Genomic DNA, 25,955 nt, shown 5'->3' on the forward strand with positions numbered 1-25,955 from the left:
TAGTAATCCTTAGGTCTTATAATTAAGAGCCGATTAAAACGCGTAGTACTTATATTAAATATATAAGCAGGGCCTTAAAAATAAATACTATTTTAATAAATTTTTAGCTTATTTATTTTATTAGCTAAGTTAAAATTAGTAATATTATTAATAACTACTTAGGTAGCTTAGACCTCTATTATTAGTTAGTAATATTATTAGCGGTTCGGATATTAGTACTAAGTATTTTTATATACTTAAGGAGTAGGGGGCCGTAGTAAGGGCTCGGGTTAACTTTAATCGTTTATAAAAAGTAAGTTATATTTTTTTTTATATATAATTACGTTAAAAAGTCCTATTTTAAACCTTATATACTTTATTAATTTAATAAAGCTATTTAGAATAACCCCGACTTCTTTTACTACTTTTTTTATAATATTAATATAAAACTATTTATATATAGCCTTAATTAGGCTTTTATTAATTATAATATAGAGGTCTTATTGTTTAGTAAGGGTAATTATATTATTAATCTTAGTAAATAATACCTAAGTAGAGTTAAGATTAGAAAATAAAATAAATAGTCCCTTAGTAACTTTTTTAATTTACTTTTTTTTATTTAAGAAGCGGTTAGTATCCTATTTCTCGTACTTTTTTAAAAATAAATCCTTAGTTTAGACCTAAAGTAATTTTCTAATTATATTTTTAACTAAAATTTAATAATCTTTTTTTATAATATATATAATAAGTTTATTTTTAAATCGGTCCGGGACCTTACTGATCTTATATTAGTTTTTAAACTTTTTTAAAAAATTTATAATATTATTATTTTTAAAAACTATAATCCCTTTTTAATTAGGGAATAGTATTTTATAAAAACTTATATTTTTTATTAAATTAAGCTAAAAAATCGTAGGGCCCTTAGTTTAAAGCGTAACTATTTAGATTTAAATAGTAATAGCGCTTAGGAGGGTATTAATTAAAGTATTTATTTTAACTTAAGCCGTAACTAGCTTTTTTTAATTAAATTAATAAATAAATTTATTAAAAAGAATAGCTTTTTTATTATTAAATAATTTTATAGTTTATAAGTCTTAATAAACTGTAAAAGCTAGTTTAGTAAACGGTTTATTTAAAATAAAAGGGTTAGGTTCGTACGATTAAATATCCTAAGGGGCGCTAATAGTAATAAAAATAATATATTAGTTATTCATATTTATAATCCGAGGTTATTAAAAGTATAGTTCGTCGATTTTATTTATAATTTTAATAGTTTTATATTAGTTTATTTACTCTAAGTAAAGTTTAAAAAGAGAAGAGAGGAGCTATTTTAATAATTAAAATATAGCTATTATCTTAATTAACGTAATTTAAACCGTTTTTTTTAATCCTTATTAAGTATATAACTAAAGTTTTAATTAGATATCGTATTAAGTTTATAGTAATACTAATCGAAATTATTAGTAAGTTTAGTTAAAAGTTAGTTTTATAAGTGCCCTTAGTTTAACGTAACTATATTTTTAAATAAGTTTATTATTAAGTTTTTAAGCTATATTAATTAATAAAGAATAGTTTAGTTAAATAATTAGCTATGCTTGTTAAGGTATTTTATTAGTTCTAATTTTAACTCGTTATTTATTTTATTATATTATTATAGTATTTATATTTAGGCCCGATCCGGTCTTAAGTATTTGCGTTCTCTTTTATTTTTTATCTTATTTACTTCTTAAGGTCTATTATATTCCCTGTTTTATTAAATAAAAAGTCCTTTTTTATACGTCTTTATTTTTATATTTTAATCGTTTAGTTACTTTTTTTAAATTAAAATCTTATTATTCGTATTTATTTTAATTATTATACCGTTCTTTTTAATTAATTATTTAAAGCCTTTTTAATTAAATCGGGTTTTTTTTTACTTATTTTCTTATTTAATAAAAAAAGGATTTTTAAAAAGGGAAATTATTAAAAATATATAGGGTATAGAAGACTTTCGTAGTACGGTATTTTAAAAGAACTATTAATATTTATAAAAATAATATAAAATACCTCTTTTAATCAGGTTAATACGGCCTTAATTAACGGAGTTATAACTAAGAAAAAAAGATAGTATTAGCTAAATTAGAAGGGTAAACTTTTTAATCGTTTTATATTATTATATTTAAAAATAAATTATTAAAAAAGCTTTAGTTCGATTTTAAAAAAGTATATATATAATTAAAATAAAAATCTATATTATTAAACTTCCTATTTTTAATTAGGGCTTTTCTTTTTATATTTTATTTTAATTAGCCCTCCCGTAGATACCTATACTTAATTAGTTTTTAAAAAAGAACTACTAAGACTAATTGCCCTACCCTATTTTATTATTATTTAGTATAATAGCTTTATTACGTTTATAGTTAATCTTTTTTATTAAATAGGTATTTAGGTTTTAAGAACTTTAACGTTGTGCGTAAGGAATATACTAAAATTAAATACTATTATAGCTAATATTAGCGTAGTAAAAGATTACTCGCGGTTATTATATATACCGAATGCCGTTCTTTATATAAATGTCGGAGCTAGCGAATATCTGACGCCGACTACTAGGGGCAGCTAATAACGACTAAAGTGGTTGAGTTCGGCAGCTCGGTGTCGAGAGGGGTCGGCCATCGGCACTATGCTTCCGTGTATTGGCCGGGGACTTAGGAGTGGTTGCCATAACACTTGTACACTTCATGAGATGTACTTAACAAGATGAGTATATAACTCAAAAAGTTCTATAATACTAAATTAGAATTAAAACCAGTTCAATATGTTAGGACGTATCGATATACACATCCACGCCCTTCCCCCGGCGTACCTTGCAGCTGTGAATGCCGCAGGAGGGGACCCTTCCGGGTTTCCATCGCCTGAGTGGTCCCTGGATGCCACCGTGAAGCTAATGGATAACATCAGCACATCTATAGGTAAGTTTTATAGATTAGGGGAGACGACTGCATCATTCCTTCATTCGACTAATGGCATGGCTAGGCATATTGTCAGTCTCCGCTCCCGGTGCATCAATCGCGGGAAGTGGTGAAGACGGGCGAAAGCTTGCACGTACCTTGAATAGCGATCTCGCAGACCAGATCAACAAGTCATCGACAGAGAAACGTCTGGGGTTCTTTGGAGTCTTACCGGACTGGCAAGACGTCGACGGCACAGTATCAGAAATCGAGTTTCTTCACCAGCAGCAAAGACTCTGCCATGGTGTAACCGTCTTTACCTCCTATGGGGGCAAGCTCCTCGGTGACCCAGCCTTCAAGCCCATCTGGGAGAAGCTTCAAGCTCACAAGGTTCTCATCTTCCTCCACCCGACGGGCCTCGACGTGACGCCGAAGCTCATAGCTTCAACTCTCCCGCAGCCGATCGTCGACTACCCACTCGCAACTACCCGAGCTGCGGTGGACCTCGTCCTGACCGGGACCCTCCACGCCTGTCCTGATGTCGACGTGATTCTCTCGCACGCCGGAGGAACTCTCCCATTCCTAGCCACCCGTGTCCTGGGAACACTCAACATCCCAGCTCTCGCAGATGTCGTCGCTGTGGATTACGAGACTGCTCAAGCGGACTTTGCTCGGTTTTACTACGACACAGCATTGAGCTCCAGCCCGACACAGCTAGGTGGCTTACTCGACTTTGCCGATCCGTCTCACATTCTATTCGGATCGGACTTCCCATACTGCCCTGACCCGCTGATTGAGCTCCAGGTTCTCTCATACGAAGGGTTTGTTGCATCTCATCCGAGGGGGTCGTTTCTTGCGCCTGAGGTTCTGCGAGGCAACTCGATGGCCTTGTTGAAGAAGCACAGTCAGGGGAGCGATCCAAATTGGGACTATGAGGTGAAGAGGATGATGCATGAATCGAAGATGTGATGCGAGGCTGTCTTGACTTGTACCTGGATCTTGAACTTGACTTACAGGGGTGTGGGCGTGGTCATTATCTTTTGGCATTGTTCTATCTCATCTACTAGCTGTAAATCAATGGCAAACTTGGCTTCATAAGGCATGCTGCATCTCAATCATTCCTCGTCGATCCACTCAAAGTGCGACTGTGTCTGTCTGCAATCAAACTTTGCACGCTCCTCTGGGCTCATATCGGCTCTCAGAGCAGCAGCTTCGGCACTCAAATCATCCATCTCCATATCCGCCACGGCATCAGCAAGTCCGTCGCCCACTTCTCCCTCGTGCGCCGCATCCTCATCGTCATCACTGTCGTCCATCTCAAAGTCCTCATCGTCTGCGTCGTCAACGTCCTGAGCAATCTTTCTTTGTTCTGCCTCGTGTACCCGGCGCCGCCAACCCTGGAGCGCGACGATGCACTCGTCGTGCTTGAAGTCTGCGAGGTCGCCAGTGCCCCAGCCGTGGGCGCTGTAGATGTCCACCGGCTCCGACGACTTGGCGAGAGCGCTCGGGTCGAGGATCTCAGCGTCGTCGTCCTCGGTCGGCGGCACGGGGAACAGCTGAACACCTAAGCTTGACACAAGCTGAGAGAAGTAATCTGTAACAGAGTACGACCGTACACACCGCCACGGCTTGTTACGCGGGACCTTTCCAACAGTGTAGAGGTTCTCCTCGTACGGCGTGAGGATACCTCGGCTGCAGTCTATGATCCACCAGTAAGGCTTCGTGCGCGAACTGGAAGAACGGTACTCTCCATACGTGAGGCAGACAACATCCGGCGGCAAATCCATCGGAGCGGCTCCCGTGTCGCGCGTGGGAAGGGCAGCGAGCTCATGAAGCCCCGCGTCGCCGCGATCGGACCACTGGCTGAAGTGTCCCATGTGACGGAGGTAGCGCACAGCCTTGGTTTGTGGTGCGACGTTCCAGGGGCCCGGACGAGGTCCGTCGTGCATCGGTCTGGCGTAGGGGAGATGGCGCAGCAGGTCGATAACGACCTCGGAGCGTCGCAGAGCGCGCAGGGCGCCGATATCTAGATCGGCATCTGTCCAGCCTCCTGGCGGTGGGAAGTCGACGTATGATGATGGAATGTAGGCGAGGCGCGTGAGGGCCGAATAGTATTGAGTAAGGCCAGCGACGACATCGTCACGGTTGTAGGCGCAGTTGAGAGGGGGTTGATCTGGAGGCATCTCGCCGACGATGGCCACAGCTGAAATATGAGGGGTAAGTGAGCAAAGTGAGTCTGAGAGTTTGGTGGTATGTTTCCTGAGACTCACAGTATTATTACAATCTGAGAAGGAACAGAAAGCACTCAAAATGCCCCGCAGAATGTGTGTTATCGTCAAAAAGCCTCGACGAGATGCCGTGCCGTCTATTGCCTGGAGTTTGTGGACGCGACGCGTCTGTTTCTTTCCACCCCGCTCTCAAAGCGGCCAAAATAGGCCTCGCTTGGCGAGACCGTCGGCAAACTTGTCGTCTTCTTCAAGCAGGTGGTGCGGACAGATGCAGAAGATGCCTTCTCTAATTCGACCAGACCGCTCATTCTGACTGGGATAAGAACCGGGGTTCAAGGCACTAGATAAGCCAGGGTTTGGATATGATGACTCAGGAGCACTTGTCGCCTCACTGCACTGCGATGAACAGTGAAATTTCACATTGTTACAGCTTGGAAGCGTGACAGCGAGTGAAAAAGACCCCTCACCAGTCTCACAATCATAAGCTTCAATCTCACTCTCAACCTCCATTGCTTACAGCGAAATGCACGCGAATACAATTCCTCAACATACGCGGGCACATGGTCATTCTCTCATATCGAATCATAATTTGTTCGCTCGCGAATGAATCAATCAATGAGTTTATTGGCGCGAATAACTCACCACCACCACCACCACCACCTCTCAAACATGTGTGGCTCTCCCCTGTCATGCTACATTACACTGAAGCGCGTCCGGTGCCCAACTGTGAACTCGCCCAATTTCTCATCCTCACCGTCGCATTGCCCACACGCCCCGTCTGACCCTCAAGCAAGATGAAATCATGAGCCTCGCGTTCCGGCAATTCGACTAGCAGATCCAGATCATTATTGCCACAGCTGACGTGCTCCGAGAACGCGCGAATATCATCTCTGAAAGCTTCCTGTTGACCTCCAGTGATGTACAGACTCTTGGTCGCCGCAGAAATCTCATCCACCCACGCCATGTCGCCGTCCATTGGCATCGCCATGGCGAGATCGCTCTCGTCGGACTTATTCCGCACGGGGAATCGCGGGTGAAGGAGCTCGGCCGTGGCACGGGACATACATGTCGTGGTGAGCATGTCGACGTAGTTGTTCTCTGTGAAAGCCGGCGTCGTCGTCTTGCTGCTAAGCCAGGGCGACACCAGGAACACACCTGCAAGACGGTTCTCCAGGCGCAGGGCCGGGATCTCGAGGTGGCATGGGTGGCAGATGTGGCGAACGACGGAGCACGCCAGGTTGCCTCCGGCCGAATCGCCGCCAATGAGGAGATCGTTGGGTTTGATGCCGGATAGGATGAGCTGGTTGAACGCCGCGATCGCCTGACGGAGCTGTGTGGGATATCGAGCTTCGGGGACGAGAGTGTACTGCAAGACAGCAACGGCAACCTCTGCGTGAGCTCCAGGGCCGCCGGTGACATACGCGTTCCAGCACCAGTCGAGATGGCCGGGGAGAAGAGGCACTACGTATCCACCGCCATGGAAAAACAACACAAACTTTGTGGCCTTTTGACGATTGCCGATCCACAAGATCGAGCCGTCATTAGCAGGGAGAGACTCGATCTTTTTTTGCAGCTTGTCCACGAGCTCTGGATGACGCTTCTGCTTTTTCGCGATCCATTTCTCGTACGTCTTGATCGAAGGAGGGATGAGGAATTGTATTTCGCGTGCTCTCATCGACCCCAAAGCGAAACGATAATACGCGCAGAAGGCAAAGAAGCGGATAGAGACGCCTCTCGCGATAGCAAACGGGATGCCGTAGAAGAAATTCCACGCCAATTGTATCGGAGCTATCAACACACGGAGTCAGTCACCATTCAATGCCTCGCTGTAAAGGAGTAGCCATGTTGAAGGCGAGACATACCACGGAATAGCAAACGAAAGACCAAGTCTCTCTTCTCCCACAGCGAAAGCTGCGGTCTCGATACCGACATGTTTTCTCGTTTCTCAGTCGCACTCGCACGCGATGATCGCACCCGGAAAGAAGTCTACTAGTGTGCCTAAGGATTCGGTTCGTCTGGTGTCAAAGCTGTCTACGATCCAGCCGTATGGCCGACATAAATGAAATGAGCAAAGGCTGTGCTACGAGTAACTGGCAAGTGAGTAAGCAACCACCACCGCACAGCGCAGGGTGGCTTTGGAAGTCTGGAGAAACGTTCAGACAGGTTCAGACAGGAGGTTTGACATGGACAAGAAACGCAAATGTGGCTCAGAATGTCACTGACAAGTCTGTCCGCAGGAATCCGCAGGAGGCACGGGCAACCGAAGAGACGCTCCAACTACCGATGCTTCCGACCGAGGCATAATTCAAGATTGTTCAGGGTGGCAGAGGTAACAGTAGCTTGGTGTGAATTGGCCGACAAGGTAGTTCGCACTCGTTTAAACTCGTCACAAAGACCGGTCTCCCACGTAGCATCATGGTGCTTCTTCAGGTTAGACCCTTGCATTATTGCGTGGGGGATGCCCCTCACTTTGACGTGCAGGGAAAGGAAGCTTGGATCTCCAAACCTCATGCTCGTGCAGATTGGGGTATCAAGTCGCTTGGTCTGATCTCGTGGAAGTGGCTCCGGACCTCGGCTCCTCACTTTGGAGGGATCGTTCCAAAGCTGTTGGCGTCGATCTCGGCTCACGTTGAAACGTGACAGTTTCGCCCAGAACATTAAAATACCAACCCCAAACAGTGTTCAAGCTTCATTTAATGATCAAAAGTCCTGTCTGTCTTAAGTGTCTCGTGGGATTGATGACGCTAGTGACAACTGCACCATGTTGACCTCACGAGAAGGATTCACGGTCGACGTGATTGCCAGATGGCTCCGAAAATCAGTCCTCAATCCGTACCTCTCGATACCGCTTGCAACTGGACTGGCGGTGGTATCAGCAAAAAAGAACGGAGCAGTCGGACTCTCAGACATCAGATTTGACACCGCTCAGCGCGTTGCGTTCCTCGCGGCTCTAGCAAGCTTCGTCTTGTCAACCACCGAGTATCTCAACAAATGGTCAGCAAACAACTGGACGACAGACCACACATGGGATTTTGACAAAGAAATAATTGTTGTCACCGGTGGCAGCAGCGGCATCGGCCACAGTATCATCAAACACATCTTGGCCAGAAACCCCCAGGCGACTATCGTTGTTGTCGACCTGGCTCCGCTATCATGGGAGCCTCAGAAAGGTTCCAACATCCACTTCTTCAAGTGTGATCTGACCGACACAAAAGCGCTCAAGACTCTTTGCACGTTGATCCGAACTCAAGTCGGCGATCCTACCGTTCTCATCAACAATGCGGGAATCGCACGGGGTTACAGCGTCATGGAAGGCTCGTACGCAGACGTTGAGTTGACCATCAAGACAAATTTGCTCGCCCCCTTCCTGCTTACGAAGGAATTTTTGCCGCACATGGTTCGCGTCAATCATGGCCATATCGTCAACGTCGGGTCGATGAGTTCGGTGGTTCCCCCAGTGAGAATTGCTGACTACTCTGCCACGAAGGCTGGGCTCACCGCAATGCATGAGGTAAATGCTACTTCTTTTGACTTGTCGAGCGCTGGGATGACCGCTAACACTTCCCAGTCACTTCAACTTGAGCTGAAATACATTCACAAAGCGCCCAAAGTTCGTCAAACGCTTGGAATCTTTGGCTTCATCCGAACGCCGCTGGTTCCCTTTGACCCCGGTCAGCCTCACTTCATGATGCCGCTCCTTCATGTGGACTCGGTAGGAGAGGCCATCGTAAATTCCCTTTACAGTGGCTTCGGACGGACGATCTATCTGCCCGGTATAATGTCATCTGTGACAGCCCTGGTAAATTCTATGCGTTCCTCGATTTATTGGACTTCACTGACGTGACTGACTTGCAGCGAGCTGGTCCTGAGTGGTTGTGGCGTCTTGCGAGGGAGACTACTGCGAGCGCGAAAGATATCGCGTATACGCCGAGGCAAAGGATTGATGACACAACTGGTCAATTTGAGATGGTGGAACCTGCAGAGAAGTGAATGTGTTGGACTTTGTCTTCGGTATGCTAGATGTAGAGAGACCGGAACTAATGCACATCTTCAACGTAACCAAATATGACCCTTATGGAAAATCACCAATTCGCCACAAATTTCCGTTTTCTCCCCTTCGAATCCTGTCAAGATTTTGACTTGTCACACCTACAGAGTATGCATGCCCAAAGAGCTGAGACCTGCCGCTCGCTAGAGGTGTTGATGGGCCTCCAAGGGCCCCCAGTCGGATGAATTCAACCGGATCGAGATGGACCGGGGCGTCACCATCTCCGTTACCCCGGCGCTCCGGCCGTGAACCGTTGCATTCTCACATAGCTCGTGTGCTCCCGATCTGCCAAGAACCATGGTCCCCCAATAGTCCTGAGCGGGATCGTCACCCTTCCGCGACCAGCTCCATTTTCCCCTCATCCCCGGGCCGTAGCTCTCCACTTTAGGGCGATCCCCCCATCAAACGAGGTCTCTTAGGTCATGGTGTTTCTCAGAAGCTCTCACAAAGTTTCACAACGACGTCGTAGTAGCATGCATATGCTTGCCACCCTCGGACGAGACTGCTACGCCCAACGTGGGACGAGCCGAGGCATGGGTGAACTACCCACCATTGACCAAGGTCGACGACGACATGCTCCCCCGCACTATCCTAACCTTCGCGAGTGTTTGATCGCTTCCTCAAACTGAGTTTTTGACCTCATCCTTTCTGGGAACAGAGTCAACAGATGTACCAGAAGTCAGAGACGATAACTCGTGACTATCGTTTTTGAAAACAGTGTCAATACATAGGCCGATTTGACATGCGGAAAATGTCGAAAACTTCGGATACGCCTACCTACAGTCAGTTCGCGTGCGTGGGGACCGGGTTCTCGGCGATCGGGCTGGGAGCTACGTTGAAAAGATGGTACGGCATAGGCGACATCAAATTCTTTGAGCGGCACAGTGATCTCGGAGGAACATGGTTTATCAACCAATACCCAGGTAACATTCCCTTTACGAGTATGGGCTTCGCCAAACACGGCAGTAATTGACATCGACCCAAAGGATGTGCATGCGACGTGCCCAGCGCATTGTACAGCTTCTCGTTCGAGTCCAACCCAGACTGGAGTCGAGTACTGCCTCCGCAACAGGAGCTATGGCAATACCTCCACGATGTGGCCCAGAAATACTCGCTCATAGAGAAGATGAGGTTCGGCGTTAATGTCGAGCAATGCGTCTGGTCGGAAGAACGCAAACGCTGGAGGATGAACATCCGTCGCTACGAAACCAACCAAGTCTTCGCGCATGAGTGTCAGTTCCTCTTCGCTGCCACAGGACAACTCATGCAGCCGCGGGAGATCGATGTTCCCGGTTCAACAAGCTTCAAGGGTCGCATCTTCCATTCGTCCCGGTGGGATCAAACCGTGGATATCCAGGACAAGAAAGTTGTTGTCATTGGGAACGGGTGTACTGCATCGCAAATCGTACCGGCCATTGTAGGCAAGACGAAGCACCTCACGCAAGCTATCCGCACAAAGCACTGGGTCTTACCCCCCGTCGACAACGAGAATACAGAGTTCATGAAGAATGTCTTGAGGCATGTGCCAGGAACACAGACGCTGCAGAGATTTCTAGTTTTCGCTGCGGCAGAAAACACATTGCGAGGGTTTTACATGACGAATGATGGGAATAAGTATCGCAAGCGTGCTAGAGCCAACGCTGAGAAGTACATGAAGACAACGGCGCCGGCGAAGTATCATGACAAGCTTATACCTGACTTCGAACTCGGCTGCAAGAGACGCATCTTCGACTCAGGTTACTTGAAGAGCTTGCACTCGGAAAATCTCACTCTACTAGACGACCCGATCGAAGAAATTGTACCTGAGGGTATTCGAACTCGGGAAGGCGTCACAGAGGCGGATGTCATCGTTTTGGCCAATGGTTTCGTAACAAACAATGCGGTTGGGGGCCTGGACGTCATTGGTCGATATGGAGAGCAGATAGACCAGCATTGGGAGTCGTTTGGTGGCCCAGAGGCCTACAATTGCACGATTGCAAGCGGTTTCCCAAACTTCTTTGTACTTCTTGGTAGGCTCTCCACTACATGCGATACAGGGGTAAGGTGGTTGCTAATTCAGTTCGCTTAGGACCGAACTCACTCACAGGCCACACGTCCACCATCATCGCAGCGGAAAACTCCATTAACTTTGCACTTCGCATTATCAAACCGGTGCTTGATGGCAAGGGAATGACCGTCGAAGTTACTAGAGAGGCAGAGCAGCAATACGTCAGCCAGATGCAGGCCGACATGCAAAAGACTGTATGGTCTACGGGATGCACTAGCTGGTATCTGAAGGACACAACGGACGGCAAGAAGTGGAATGGCTCGACATATCCTTACTCTCAAGCGTACTTCTGGTATCGCTGCTTGTTCCCCGACTTTGGTGACTTGGAAATACGTGTAAGCATGCGAGTGAGACGAGGTAACTTGGAACGGTAAAGTGCTGACATATCAAAGGGACCGACCCATGCCGGGCGTAGGAGACGGACATGGCCAAAGAAGTTGGCAGTTGCCGCTGTTGTGGGATACGCTCTGTCACTGCTATTTGGCCTAACTCGGAACCCATTGGCTCGAAACCGCTATTGGCAGCAATTCAGTGTAGGCATGCAATTGTTAAGAGCTTTGTTGACAATGAGATTGGCGAATTTGAGAAGGAGGGTGGGCATGGTATGAGGTTGGAGACTTTGGAAAGGAGAATTCATCGAAGAGAAAATGCAGGAACAAGGTTGAAAAGATAATCAAAATGAGTTGCGAGTTGATGACAAGAGTGCAGCTGCCCTCAATGGAGAGGCAGTGCAAGTCCCATATAAGTTATTATTCATTACTAGTAAAACTCGAAGTGAAGTATGGCTTGTGTCCACTTTAAGTCAAAGCACCCACTTTTGGGCACCCCCCCCTTTTGGGCACCCCAAAAAATCCCTCCCAGCTACTATATTAAAACCCTACTTATTATTTTAATTTAACATAACAATTATAAAAATCGTCTAAATATATTCCTTTTTAGTATATATACTAATTAATAAGTAATAGTATTATATACTAAAAATAAGCTTTAATAAGTACTTAATACTATTAAAAACGGTCTCTTTATTAAAAGGGCCTTAATCGAGTTCGGGGTTCCTAGGATAATACTTTAGGGTCGAAGGAGAGGTTACTAAACGAGGGCGAGGGTATTTATAAAGTTTTAGAGGTTTTTTTTATAATAAAAAGACTAGCTAGCTTAGTAAATTCGGATTTAGTATTACCTAGGTATTATATTAATTTATAAATAGGTTAGGGAATTTATTAAATAAGTTTTAAAATCTTAGGGGGATACTAAACTATTTAAAAAGAGATAGATTAACGTTTTTATTAAGAGGAATTTATTAATAAGAGTTTAAAGAAGTTATTTAATAAATTTATACTATATTAATAGAGCTATTACTAATATAATTAAATTATAATTTAGATTACTTAATATACTAGAGATTAGTAATATTAAATAGGTTAATAAGTATAATATAAATAAGACTAGTATAATAGAGGGTAAGGGAGCTAATAGGCTAGTTTTAAGTATAATAGAGGTTATAATAGTACGAAAAAAAGAGCTTAGTTTGCGTACCTAGGTAACGATTATTAAGTATATTTTTATTAATAATAAAGCTATTAAATTACTAGTTATTTATAAGGGAAAGTTAGTTTAATAGTAGTAGTTCTCTTTTTAACTTATTATTTATAATAATTAAAAGTTTATAATAATAAATAATAGCTAGATAATTAACGAGACTGCCCTTTATTAGCTAAAAGAAGTGTTTTTATTATAGACTAAGACCCCCCCTATTAGGGGGCTTAATAAGCTAAACTAGCTTTAATTATTAGTATTAAATAGGTATAGGAGTTATATAACAATAGAATTTATATAGGAATACTATAGAAATAACGTTTATTTATTATTTTTATTACTATATATTTTTTATATCCTCTAGTTATTAAATATAGCTATTTTTAGGCTTATTAAGTTTTATTATAAAAAGGAGCTTAGTAAAAAGGATATAGTAAATAATTTTACTATTATTAAAAAGTAGTACTTTTTAAGCTATTATTAGTTCGCTCGTTTAGCTAGTCTAATGTTATTAAATATACGAAATAAGTAGAAAGTAACTAAATTATAATTATTTAATATAGCTAAGCTACTTCTTAACTTAATAGTCCTATTTATATAAGTTATACTATTTAAAAAGGGTATAAAAGCTAAGTAAATAATTAGTAATATTAGTAAACTATTTAACTAAGTATTAATAACTTCTATTATTAACTAGTTAATTCTTAGGAAGGTTAGCGAGCTCTATAATTATTTAAAGCTATTTATAAAGCTTAGTTTAGATAATAATACTTAACGATTATTATTTAAAAAAATAAAAAAGGCTTTTAGAAAATAAGCTTATTAATTAGCTATATCTTAGTACTAAGTTCGAGTTTTTAAAGTTAAGATTAAGTATATAAGGCCTAAAAAAAAGAAGAGTATATTAATAAACTTAAATACTAAGTTTATAAATATTTAAAATATATAGAGAGCTTAAGAAGACTCTAATAACTATTTAATTAGTCCTAATTAATTTATAAGGGTCGAATTACTTAGTAAGAATTTTAATTATATTATTATAATAGTAGAAGGTAGTTAATTAATTAATTATAGTTAGTGTTGATGTTTAGATACTATGTTTTGTTAGGGTGCCCAAAAGGGGGGGGTGCCTAAAAGTGGGTGCTTTGACTTACTAGAAGATACTTACTCATAAAGGCAAGTTTCAATGAGTCTCTCTCACTTTGTCTCACTCCAAATCCTTTCGGCTGAATATTTAGAATGCAATGTGAAGGTCACTGTGATTGTCAAGCATGAAATATGAGGGGCGGAAGAAGTTGTGAACAACAAGTGGTATCTTTTACTTTTTTGACTATCTTCCTTGACGATGCAAGCGCAAGGGTTCAGCGATTTGACATTCTAGTCCCATTGCTTTTAAACATTTACAACTTGGCAGCAGCCTTGGCCAGGTCGGCAAGGGCCTCACGGCGCTTGAACTTGGCGTCCTGGATGACACCAGCATCGGCGTCGCTGGAGAAGTTGCCGGTCCACTCAACGAAGGTGCTGTTCTCGTTCTCACCGGAGGTGACGGGGTAGCAGCGGATGGTGCTGACGACAGAGGTGTAAGACAGCTCAGGCTGGGAGGTGATGACGCTGTAGGTGATGTAGTGGTTGATGGTCTGAATGTTGAAATTAGTTTCCGTGTAGTCTTCTGTTTGCAATCATGAGGAAGTAACCCCGCGATCAAAGAAACTTACGCTGTGCTCCTCCTGCTTGACCTCGAGGACGGTGCCGTCCTGGAAAGTCCATCTGACGATGTCGGTCTCCTCCTGAGCCTTGACGAACTCACTGCCCTTCAGAGCAGACCAGAAGTTCTGGAAGTTCTGGACTATTTGTTGAGACCTCGATATCAGCGTTTGCCCATACTCATCCTTGACCTACTGCCTGGGCCAGAATTTTACTGCACTTACGCTTGATGAAGTGCCAGACATGGCTGAGAGGAGCCTTGATGACGGCGCTCTCGACGACAGAGGTGGAAGTGGGAATGACGGAGGAAGACATGATGATTTGTTGAATGATTGAATCAGTTGCTTTGGAGGATGGCAGACTTGCAATGATGACGCGCAGGGGAGTGAAAAGGTAGGAGAAATTCTTTCATGTACTTGATGACGTAAAATTGTGGAAATGGAAATATGATCCGCCGAGGCAGAATTTGACTGGTTAAGTTCCATTTAGCTGCCCTTATCTAGCTACATTTTTTGCCCATCTTGTTCATTTTGCGTTTGCAGCCAAGGGCCCAAGGCGTTATGCTGTGTTGAGGCGCGCAACTGAGGGGTAAATTGGGGTGCATAAGCGCTTAGGCAAAGCAGGTTTCGTCATACACCAGCATTGGAATACCATACTTTCTTGATACGCTCGCAACAAGGCGGCATGCTCGATCCTTTCAAATGAATATCTTGTGGCCGAAGCTCCGGCATTTTGTGAAAAACCTGCCGTGGCCCCGTCGGTATCTCGAGGACCCACGCGGACCCGGATCCACAGGCTCAATAGTTTGGTGGGTGTCGTGTCCGGTGCCGACCTCATATCCCGGGCGGAATTCGGAAGACTGGTCGGATGCACAGGAAACGTCTTTGTATGCAGGGACGTCCCCCATGACAATCCCCCGCACAAGTTGACTTCCGGGGAAATAATTATTAACCCCGCTCGGTAGCTGATTTCGGAGCTTCGGCTGGCTAGTGATGTATAAGACGAGCAATCAGAAGTGTCATATGCGATCGAGAACAAGCTACACTGGATCTCACTATCGTCATTTTGTTTCCAACATGCCTGAAGAGTACGACGTTCTTATCTGCGGCAGCGGCTCAGCTGGTCTCTGCGCAGCAGTCTGGCTAGCCCGATGCGGCATCAACTTCAAGATCCTTGAGCGGCGCGAAGGTCCCCTCAAGCAAGGTCAGGCAGACGGTGTTCAAGTTCGCACAGTCGAAATCCTTGAACACCTAGGCCTCTCCGAGGACGTCTTGAAGGAAGCTTACCACGTTCTCGAACTTGCGTTCTGGTCGCCCGACGGCAAGGGCGGGATTCGCAGGTCACATCTCGAGCCAGACACCGAGCCTGGTCTTAGCCATCTACCCCATGTGATTCTGAACCAGGCACGCATCAATGAGATTTTGATCGAGGATATTGTGAAGTCTTCTGGTAAATCACACATCCAGTATGGAAGTGATATACGTGAAGTTGTTGTCGACAGTGAAGCTGCGGGAAATCCAGATGCCCGTTGCGTGACTGTGAAGACAATTGAGAATGGCGTTGAGCGCACGTATCATGCCAAGTATGCTTTGGTGAGTCCCGCTAAAGTTGCGTGTGAGCTGAAGACGGCACTAATCACCAAACCTAGGGATGCGACGGAGCCCATAGTGCGGTCAGAAAGTCCCTTGGCTTCAAGATGGTGGGCGACAGCAGTGACGTGGTCTGGGCTGTCATGGACATCTACCCCAGCACCGACTTTCCCGATATCCGGAAGAAAAGCGTCATTCAGTCTGACTCGGGCAATTTGGTCATCATTCCACGAGAGGGCGACGAGATGGTCAGGTTCTACATGGAAATGCCAGTCTCAACTCCAGGGGAAGTCACACCTGAGAGAGTCAAAGAGCGCATCGATGGCATTTTCAAGCCTTACCAAGTCGAAATAGCCGAGACATCCTGGTTCTCTGCATACTCCATCGGGCAACGGCTTGCGGATCATTTCACAAAAGATCATCGAGTTTTCCTTACTGGCGACGCCTGCCACACACATTCGCCTAAGGCTGGACAAGGAATGAATGTTAGTCTTCAAGATGGATACAACATTGGATGGAAACTCGCCGCAGTCCTCCGAAAGCACGTCCATCCCTCAATATTGGAGACGTATGTCTCTGAACGCCACCAGACCGCCAAGGGCCTCATTGACTTTGACAGGCAATTTGCAAAGATGTTTTCTTCGGCGTACCGGAAAGAAAACGGGTACACTACTGAAGACTTCCAAGATTACTTTATCAAATCGGGGAGATACACTGCTGGTCTAGCCACACAATATCAGCCGTCAATGCTCGTGAGGCCTGGTCACAAGGATAGCCTGGCTTCTGGTGTTAGCGTGGGAATGAGGTTCCAAAGCGCGCAAGTTATTCGCTTCTCTGATGCCAAAGCGATGCAACTTTCGCATGCTTTACGCGCGGACTCGAGATGGTCTTTGGTCGTCTTCCCTGGCGATGTTTCGCAGGCTCAAGCAGCGAAATGCTTATTCCAGGTGAGCAACACAAAAGCGCCTTGTCACCGGGCTCATAGCACTGCTAAACATGTGTACAGGTCGCAAAATCGCTTGAGGTATCGATGAAACAGCTTCCGACACTTCAAAATGATATCCACAGCTTCTTGAATCTGGTTTTGGTGCTCAATTCTGACCGACGAAAATTGGAAGATAGTCAGATACCACGGCTGTTTACTCCTAACGCAGGAAGGTGGGGGGTCAAGTGTGAGTACCTTGATATTGCATAAGTTACCAAGTCTCGAAATCCTCCTCCTCCAACGATTCGATCTTACACGTACTTCTGGCTAATGAGATTATGAAGGCCTGCAAAATGTTTTTGTTGATGATGTCAGTTACCATGCAGGCCACGGAGAAGCATATGTAAAATATGGCATTGACCCGGAGGTTGGCGCGATGGTGCTCGTCCGGCCAGATCAGTGTAAGTTCCCTCAAAGAGACCTTCAAATAATCCAATGTTCGTAGATTGACGTTGTGAATCCAGATGTTGCTGGCACATTCGACTTTGCAACCGTCGAGGATATCTTTGAGTTTTTCAAAGGCTTCACGACGCACACAACGAATGGATTCCACCAATAATCATCGCCTAGTTGAGTCGCTACCTGTAAACTCGCATCAAGGCTCATTCAATAGTTAAGCCTGCTGAGACAATTTGTCGTTCTGTTAATACTGGAATCCGAGAGTATGCGGAAATGAATAGACCAACAGCATTTTCTCAGCATCGGAGCATGTGGCTCCGAACGAGAACTTTTAGAACAGGATACTAGGTAGTGCGCAGATCATGTCGGGACAGCATTTGTATGTGACATACTTGAAGTACTACATGAACCTTAGTTACGAAGATCGACTAAAGAACACTTTATGCCTTGGACGTTGCCTTCTCCGTGAGCTCCGGTGGGGTACTTGAGCCAGGCGACATGCCCTCACTGACGGGCTTTCCCTTGCCTCTCAGGCCGAAGAGGTCCTTGATCATCATGCGAGTAGTTCGCACAATCGTGTTCCGAGATTCGAAGATCGGCAAGAAGACAACCATGACAACAGAGGCGAATAGCCAAGTGATTCCTACAACGACCCAGCCGGTGAAGAACTGCGACACGGTATTAGTACAGCAGTCTATTGGGATATTGAACAAGCACTCACAGATTTTCCAAATACATAGCCAGTGCCATATAACGGCATCGGCCACAGAATGAGCAAAACGAGTGTCACACCAACAGTCAGCCAGCGAGCAGTCTTGGCTGCTTTTTCGAGCTTGACCTGCTCGTCAGGATCACTCTGCAGTGCCCTCGCCCTCTCTTCGGGAGAGTTTTCAACATCCATATGAGCAGCGCCAACGAGCTCATGATCGTCCGCTTGTCGGATGTTGAGCATACTCTGCCAGTCGTACTGCTGGGGCTTGAAAGGTGGGATAAAAGTCAAAAGTGGGATGATGACGATTGGTGAAAGGAGCGATGTCAAGTTTCCGGCTAACATCGGCTCGTTTGCACCGGTGTTCGTAACACTCAATTCGCCGTACTTAATCTTCGTTGTGACGAGCCATGCCGTCATCGAAAGGGCGAATCCGATGATTGGACTGAAGGTGGCGGCGGCCCAAGACTGTCCATCCCAGAGAAGAGTGAGAGCAGCTGGCAAGACGGCGGAAGAAATGATGACACCCATCATGAGGTACAAGTAGCCCATGGAGATACCTACGTAGTTGAGGCCAGTTGCGAACCCAGCCATGACAAGAGCAAAGACGCCCATGCCGATGTAGTTGATCCGCATAAGCTGCTTGCCGGTAGCGTTGGTGTTGAAGTAGGTCTTGTAGATATCATAGGTGCAGATGGACGACACAGAGATGAGCTCGGACGAGTAAGTGCTCATGATAGCCATGAACTACTAGAAGTCAGCAACCTAGATGGCCTCGAGCTTGTAAGAACTACTCACGGCTAGTATGAGAGTTGCAACCGCTCCACCCTTTCCAAGCAGGGCTACGGCGGCGGTGGGTAGCACCAATCCAGCATCAACGTCCGCAGCGGCTAGACGGTTCGGGTATGTCGGCCATATATCGTACTTTTCTAGGGCGAGACCGGCGAGACCCATAGTTGTCGCTGTGAGCCAAGGAACGGCAAACCAACTGATTCCGCTGGAGTGGTGTCAGAGCACAAGACTCTCATAACTTTTCGCAAGGGCCTTACCCCATAACATAACCCGGAAGGGCATCAATCGGACTCGCTGCAATTGCCTTGTTGTAGTAACCGTTATCCAAAAACACTGTACCGAAGTTGCCACAGAGATTGATGATGAAGAACTCAACTATGTGACTGTTAGTGGAGTCGTATCAAAACTTGAACTTAAGAACTTACTTCCTCCTTGGGAGCGCATTGTCAAGTAGCTCCCTCCAGAGTTTCCTGTCAAGGGGCGCTCAGCTGCAAGTTCAGTTAGGATTTCCCACACTCGCCCGGGGGAGCCTAGGAGATGATTTGTTGAGTAGACTGTGAAAGCAAAGATGAAGATGATGATGAGGATGACTAGGCCATTGATGTAGTCCGTGATAAAGGTTGCTTTGATTCCGCCGAAAAGGGTGTAAACAACCACGCCTGTCCAACAGTCAGAACGGCGACTCAAAGCTTTGGAAATTCTGGCATTAGGTGCTTACCGATCGGAAACAAGAATACGGAAGCTGCTACGGGGGCGCCAGTCAAGTTCTGGATAACCGCAGATCCACCAGTGAGGAGCATCGCCGTCACTGAACGAGAACTTAGTATAATGATGACCAGAGCGATGAGGTCGAGACCTACCTAGGACATTGCAGAAGCAACAGAAAACGATATACACGCCGTGTGTGACCGGGCCATATCGAGCTTTCACGACTTCTAGGACTGGGAGAGCCAGGTTAGTCAAGACTCACGGGGCCATTGCCTATCAAAGCCTCACATGTGTGCGCATTGGGAGCACGTCTCTTCAGCTCAATAGCGAGCGTGGCAAACAGGATGATTTGGACAGTGGCCCCAGAAGCATACCATACGGGCCCTGAAACACCGCTTGATGAAGTCAGCTTCACTAGTAGACAAAAGGTTATCACAGAGCTCACTATTTGTAAGCTACGGCTGTGCTTTGCAGCAGAGTCGCGGCCCATGTCCAAGTTGAAAGGACCGATGAGGCGACCTAGCAAGAATCAGCGCTGAAGGATGTCGTATGAAAGTGATCGATAGTTACCAATCCCGATTTTAGTGACCGCCCAGCTGTCGTAAACATCTCGGATGTCTGAAGCTCATAGTTGTATCTTTTGAGTGCCCAAGTGATAATGATCATGAACACGCTGTGAGTTGGATCAGCACTTGGGCCTGACGCCCAGGACTGGGAAAATGTAACATACGCAAAAAGAACACCAAGTCCAATCATGAGTCCATAGCTAGATATTGTTAGCGTTCAAAACTCCGTAACTGTGTCGGAAGGAAACCGACCCCCATCCTTGGTTTAGAACTGGTGTCGAGTCCATGGTTTCTATCGAGAAGAAGATGCCTATTGGCTGCTGAATTGTGTTTGGTATAACTTTAGCATAAGACCCGATCTCAGCAGTTCAGGGCGATGCCTGGATCAGCGGGGGAGTCGATAGAAATATGTCAGAGCAAAAGCGCTCCGTCTGCTGTGTTAGCCGTTTGTCAATGGCCGCCGGGCTTTTATCACTTTAATCAGTAACCCGTGCTTTTGACGTATGCTAGATGCTAATCAATTCTACTACTCCCCGAGGCCAGTCACTGCAAACCCCCGAGAAGCTGATAAAGGCTCTCAGCCAAGAACGTCTGTTCCGGTACATCGGAGCGGAATGGTTAATCGAGCGATAAGGCCATTGGAATGGGATAAACTAGGCATACGAAGTCCCAAAGTACAAGTTTTCTCCGTCGTCGCGCATGTCTGAGTAATGCGCCGCCGGATCTTGGCGTGGAGGAGCAGGATCCACATAGTGAGGAACAATTTTCTTTGTATTTTCTGTCGTAATTCAATGTGGCCGGCGGGCATGTTTGCTCTCAAGGTTTCTAACGTGTCCCGCCGTTATCACCCGCTCGGTCCCGGGGTTCACAAGTACTATGGGACGCGGGAGGCTTGTTAGTCGCTTAAGTGATATAATGCTCTTGCCCAGGAGCGCCGAGATGCCGAGAAGACGATGTTGGGGGTTTCAGTGGTTCGGATGGGGCGAGCCAAGGTCTTAGTACTTCTTGGAAGTCGAGTTGTTATCACCCTCCAATCAAGGGAACCTGGAACTGGAGATAAGGTTGCGAATAGTCATCGGAAATATTGGTTTCTGGCAAAGCACAATGATCATGAGTTTTGCTATCCGGGGAGTATTGATTGGCTATTATTCAGGCAGTAATAATCTACTTAGGCAGCTGGGTGCCCACGAGCCACCGAGCAATTGCCCACAGTCGCAACTGCAACTGACCGCGGTGGCCAAACAGTATCGGCTAAGCTAACTAATTGCACCGGAAATATCTCGCTTCCAGATCTCTGCGAGCCTGACGTCACACATTTCTTTCGCCTTGGCAGAAACCCTCAAAGAACAGGTCTTCCTGATTTGCGTCTGGATCCCAGTCGTCTTCAAACTCATCACCGTATCTCTCGCGACCAATGTTGTGGAACAGCTGTTTTAACGTCTCATCCGCCTCCCAATTGCCGGTTCTCCACTCAAAGAGCCGAACGTCCTCATCATCTGACCCCACAGAGCCTGAGTCCTCGTCAACATCTGGTGCCGTGTACCCAATTCCCCAGCCGAGTGATTTCTGGCTGTTCATCATGTCGAATCCTTTGTTATATGAGAACTTGGATGAGACGTGATCTCCCAGGTACCACCAGATTGGTGACCATATCATTGCTTCTTTCAAGCGAGGCATCTTGGCCGCTGACTTGGCGAACGCGGCGAGCAACGGGTACAGTGTGTCTGGATTGGGGTTGAGGCGCCATCCTGACGGTCTGCAAGGAGCGTGGCCGAGTATGATGGTATCGCTGTCAGCGGAATTGCCTTGGGTGGCATATTCCACACCTTCAATAGGGTATCCCTGCACATCCTTGCCTTCTCCATGGGGTCCTATGAAATACCAGGATCCGGATGGGGTTGCTGGGTGGAATTTGACCTCTAGAGACACCAGATTGGGCCAGACTGAACCATTTTCATCCTCGGGCCAGAAAAAGGAATGGTCAATAATGGCACTAAGTCGAAGTTGGGTGAGGTTTTGGCAAAGAAGTCTAAGACTTGTGCTAAAGGAGTCCGACGACCCTGAGAGGATAAGTTTCGGCATCGCAGCATCGTGATCGAGAAGTTGATGCGCCTTCCGACTCTGGAATTTCAACTCGGCTTTCCTTGTCTGCAGAGACATGTTTTTAGCGGCCCTCGCAAAATCCTCTCGCCCATGGAAGCGGACCAGATCGATTTCAGCATCACAGTTGTGTTCGTCGAAGAGCTCGGCATTTATGCTCGTAATGCCTGGGAGTTTGAGTGAGAGGTCCAGCGCGGCTCTGAGATCGAATCTGCTGAAATAATTCGACTGCCGTTGAGTCGGATTAGGTCCTAGGTAAAGAGAGCCGATAGATGTGAGCGTCGGTAGCCTGTTTGGGTCAAGAAGCCGTATGAACCATGCTTCTGGTATCCTAATCTCCGTCTCACGCGTCTCAGGACTAGTGATTGCAAGATCAATCGTGCCTTGCGGGCCATCATGCTCTTCGAGGCTCTGAAGGCAATCAAAGAGCTGATGGATCTGACTGGAAAGATACTCCGCGTTGCGCTTCGCTTCTGCGGCGTTGTCTGCTGTTGATCGTATCCTGTTTGGCAGCCGTTGGGGCAGCAAAACCAGCTTATACTCCAGCTTCCGCAACCAGCAGAAGCGCGCACCGCGAAACTTTTCCTCAAATTCACAGAGATCACGCACTCGCAGAGTGCAGTCTGTGAAGCCGTCAGAATACTTCTCCGCCGCGGTGCGAAGCTTAGGCGATAGAAGTAATAGGTTCTTGAGATCGGGTCGGTGCAAGTTCGATGCGATCTGGTCGATGACTTCCTGGGGGAGGATCTCCATAGCCATACTCAAATTTCGATGCTCAACTGTCTTCGTGAGATTCTGAGAACTTGTCTTGGAAGGTGCAGTAAAAGTTGGGAGGATCACGAAGATGATAGAAATGAAGCCATTGACGTCGTACAGCCAATGGCAAAAGGCTTATCCGCATCCGGTGATGCTTTGCTCGCGGGGGTGGCATTGCCGGACAGAGACAAACACATACGAGCTTACTCAGCCGTGGCTTGCCCAGGTCGTTCGGAAATCCGTCACATTGATGCATTAGGTAAGGTGATGTACTGGAGGAACGCAAACTGCCAGCGCTAGAGTTTAGGGGTTATCGCTAAGGACTCTTCTATCCAGAACTCTGTTCTCTCACTGATCTCAAGGTGTAAACGAATATTCGGTCACCCTCAGTAGTCAGACAATAAATGGTAGTCTGAACATATCGTGCAGTCGCGTATTCAGAGATGGCCCGTCGGCATCCTGCCAAGAGCCAAGGCGCCGGCGGGCTCTCCAACCCTACAATTCCACTCCGCTGGCGACGATCTCAAGGGGGTAATCATAATTACCAATGATGAAGCTTCCCTTCAGATCCCATATCACTCGGTCTTCTATGCCCATGGCAGTCCATCTTCAAATCTTGGTTCTATGGAAACTTCAGAAGCAATACATTTGCCGAACCGAGAGGGTGTAACGTCACTCCCTTGTCCGGCGGCGATATGACGGCCCCACTTCGACCGGGACTCAGGCCGGCCCCCGGGACAAGGTATTTCTATTCCCCCGCCTTCAATGTAGCCCAAAATGCGCATCTATGTTGACTCTTTAATATCAGCGTCCACGAGGTTGACCATCTAGTTCGTATTGAACCGTAACTTCTTGAGTTCTCATGATGATGTGCTTCTGGCTATCGGAATCATCATCCAGCTGAACCCAGGTGTCGTGAGGGCCACTTTGGCAGTTCGAAACTGTCAAGCCTCGCCCGCTGAGGTTATTCATTCTGACACCGTTGCTTCCAGCCTGCATTCCAGATATAGCATTCAGACCATTCGACCCTGTGTTGTTGTAAGACCCCTTGCTGGACTTATCTAGCCAGAACTTGAGCAGTCGCCTCAAAGACGGCAGCGAGCCGGCAATGATACCGATGCCACATTCGAGAATCGACCACAAAACAATATTTGCAATGTTATCTGGAGAACATCTGATCAGCCACGGCGATGAAAAGAAAGAGACAAGCTACAAAATGAGCGAACACTTACGCAAGTAATTCTCGACTTGGTTATAGTATTGCAAGTACGGCAGTCGGACTATCGTAGCGGCGCTTGCACTGGAGTAACATAATAGTTAGCAATCGTAGCAGATTCATTATTGAACTGCTCAAAAAACCCACATCGCACCTAGCGCAAGCACAGCGCAAACAGAAACTTTTACTCTCGACTTCATCTGTAAGCCCCACACAACAACTGTCGGGACGATTGCGCAGGTCCAGTCGGTTACAATTGCTAGAACCGAGATCATGTAGCTAATCGTGGTAATAATATTCTGAGGTGCGCACTGTCCGTCCACTGACTTATCCCAAGTGTACTCCATTGGGCGGCAAACTGCAACCACGGCAATGAAGCCGACGGTGGTGCTGAGTCCTGATGCAATCATGACGGCCCAAAGGATGGTTCGGTATCTTCTTCGATTCGTGATGCGGAATACAGTTAAGCAGATACTGGCTTTGATGAATGGAAGGCTCCATGCGTAAGTAATCTGGAAAAAGACAAGCCACTGTTCGACATTGGGGTTAGTCCGCTAACTCGAATACGGGGTTGTAGAAAAGGGAATGAAGACTTAAGATACTTTGATACCGGCTACCATATTCCATTCTTGCAGATGAGCATCTGTTGTTCCCATTCCTGCATATACCGCAATGGAGGTGAAGACGCAGCATGCCAGGTAAATCGCCTATTGTCAAATAGTCAGTGGCAGAAAGTAAAGCAAGATCGTACAAAATACTCACCACGCCAATGCCCATGAGGTAGTCATCTTTACCTGTTGCCCGCGTCTTGTGTCGTGCCCACAGTCGTAGGATGAATACAACAAAAGATATGGATCCCAGGCAAATTGTAATTCCCAGGGTCGCCATCCCTAGGAGATCTGGTTTAGTGATCCAATTCACCTCCATCTCGTCGAAAGGCTTCGCCGCCATTTTGAGAGCTGAACTCGAAAGATTGGTGACCCTTGAGTTTCAATAGGCAGTTTCAAGGTTCTTCAGCAGAGCATAGCCCTTCTGCTTGACGTCGTGCAGCGATCCAAGATATTGACGAAAAAAGTGCTGTCTGTGGCCGGATGCTTGATGATATGGTCTTGAAGAATGTTTGACTGAAGAACAGATTCTTCAGATCCCCTGCCATCTACCGAGCGATCAAAACTCACAAAGATCAACCACTTCTACAAACATTGAATATCCTGCGATAGAGAGACACAGGAGATTTGTGTTGGGACATCGATTGAACCATGTTCATCGATAGACAATCGTCATGGTCCACTTACATTTCGACTTTCGGGCGTTCATTTTACCCCCTGAATTGCAAGCCCCTGATCGTCGAGACTTATGATTCCGATATGATTTCGTTGCCATACAAATCGTTTTGCGGCGGCCTTGGAAACCCAGGGTCGGGATTTGATGGAGCGGTTCTATGGGTTGTTTGCGTACAAAAGTTCCTGCCATCCATGTTCAAAGTAAATCTCACGATGCCATCCTTTATGGATATGAGCAGCCCAGACACCCTGCACTAGCCTCCAACATCACTATGCAACTGCTTGTACCTGCTAAGTGGGTGACAAATTAGATCACCAGTCAACAAATGATTATAACACTTACGACCTATTTATTCTATTATTAGTTAACTTCTATATATTTA

General features: G+C 45.9%; 8 protein-coding genes across 8 annotated transcripts; 3 read left to right on the top strand and 5 right to left on the bottom strand.

Annotated features, from left to right (window-relative positions):
- Positions 1–2,773: 2,773 nt before the first annotated feature.
- Positions 2,774–3,875, top strand: CCOS01_12502 (uncharacterized protein; the record flags this gene model as incomplete). The annotated part of the gene is made up of 2 exons (XM_060460650.1): positions 2,774–2,927; positions 2,992–3,875. The coding sequence occupies 2 exons, from the start codon at positions 2,774–2,776 to the stop codon at positions 3,873–3,875; spliced, it is 1,038 nt and encodes a 345-aa protein (XP_060308698.1).
- Positions 3,876–4,021: 146 nt separating this feature from the next.
- On the bottom strand, positions 4,022–7,066 carry CCOS01_12503 (uncharacterized protein; the record flags this gene model as incomplete). Its single annotated transcript, XM_060460651.1, has 4 exons — positions 4,022–5,109; positions 5,359–5,530; positions 5,889–6,922; positions 6,997–7,066. 4 exons carry the CDS (start codon positions 7,064–7,066, stop codon positions 4,022–4,024), a joined length of 2,364 nt encoding a protein of 787 aa, XP_060308699.1.
- Positions 7,067–7,895: 829 nt separating this feature from the next.
- CCOS01_12504 (uncharacterized protein) lies at positions 7,896–11,837 on the top strand (the record flags this gene model as incomplete). Its single annotated transcript, XM_060460652.1, has 6 exons — positions 7,896–8,645; positions 8,703–8,933; positions 9,901–10,105; positions 10,169–11,191; positions 11,251–11,564; positions 11,622–11,837. The coding sequence occupies 6 exons, from the start codon at positions 7,896–7,898 to the stop codon at positions 11,835–11,837; spliced, it is 2,739 nt and encodes a 912-aa protein (XP_060308700.1).
- A 2,328-nt stretch (positions 11,838–14,165) lies between these two features.
- Positions 14,166–14,784, bottom strand: CCOS01_12505 (uncharacterized protein; the record flags this gene model as incomplete). The annotated part of the gene is made up of 3 exons (XM_060460653.1): positions 14,166–14,402; positions 14,481–14,611; positions 14,694–14,784. 3 exons carry the CDS (start codon positions 14,782–14,784, stop codon positions 14,166–14,168), a joined length of 459 nt encoding a protein of 152 aa, XP_060308701.1.
- A 761-nt stretch (positions 14,785–15,545) lies between these two features.
- CCOS01_12506 (FAD binding domain-containing protein) lies at positions 15,546–17,602 on the top strand (the record flags this gene model as incomplete). Its single annotated transcript, XM_060460654.1, has 5 exons — positions 15,546–16,061; positions 16,118–17,005; positions 17,065–17,230; positions 17,328–17,444; positions 17,508–17,602. 5 exons carry the CDS (start codon positions 15,546–15,548, stop codon positions 17,600–17,602), a joined length of 1,782 nt encoding a protein of 593 aa, XP_060308702.1.
- A 280-nt stretch (positions 17,603–17,882) lies between these two features.
- Positions 17,883–20,504, bottom strand: CCOS01_12507 (sodium symporter family protein; the record flags this gene model as incomplete). The annotated part of the gene is made up of 12 exons (XM_060460655.1): positions 17,883–18,110; positions 18,164–18,898; positions 18,950–19,148; positions 19,201–19,318; positions 19,369–19,602; positions 19,662–19,751; positions 19,804–19,884; positions 19,940–20,046; positions 20,097–20,170; positions 20,222–20,324; positions 20,382–20,417; positions 20,470–20,504. The coding sequence occupies 12 exons, from the start codon at positions 20,502–20,504 to the stop codon at positions 17,883–17,885; spliced, it is 2,040 nt and encodes a 679-aa protein (XP_060308703.1).
- A 1,021-nt stretch (positions 20,505–21,525) lies between these two features.
- CCOS01_12508 (uncharacterized protein) lies at positions 21,526–23,076 on the bottom strand (the record flags this gene model as incomplete). The annotated part of the gene is made up of 1 exon (XM_060460656.1): positions 21,526–23,076. One exon carries the CDS (start codon positions 23,074–23,076, stop codon positions 21,526–21,528), a length of 1,551 nt encoding a protein of 516 aa, XP_060308704.1.
- An 801-nt stretch (positions 23,077–23,877) lies between these two features.
- On the bottom strand, positions 23,878–25,240 carry CCOS01_12509 (uncharacterized protein; the record flags this gene model as incomplete). The annotated part of the gene is made up of 5 exons (XM_060460657.1): positions 23,878–24,236; positions 24,306–24,373; positions 24,437–24,819; positions 24,892–24,996; positions 25,052–25,240. 5 exons carry the CDS (start codon positions 25,238–25,240, stop codon positions 23,878–23,880), a joined length of 1,104 nt encoding a protein of 367 aa, XP_060308705.1.
- Positions 25,241–25,955: the final 715 nt, after the last annotated feature.

Source organism: Colletotrichum costaricense (genome assembly GCF_030867565.1).
Source record: "Colletotrichum costaricense strain IMI 309622 chromosome Unknown Scaffold_15.1, whole genome shotgun sequence".
Taxonomy (NCBI): Eukaryota; Fungi; Ascomycota; class Sordariomycetes; order Glomerellales; family Glomerellaceae; genus Colletotrichum; species Colletotrichum costaricense.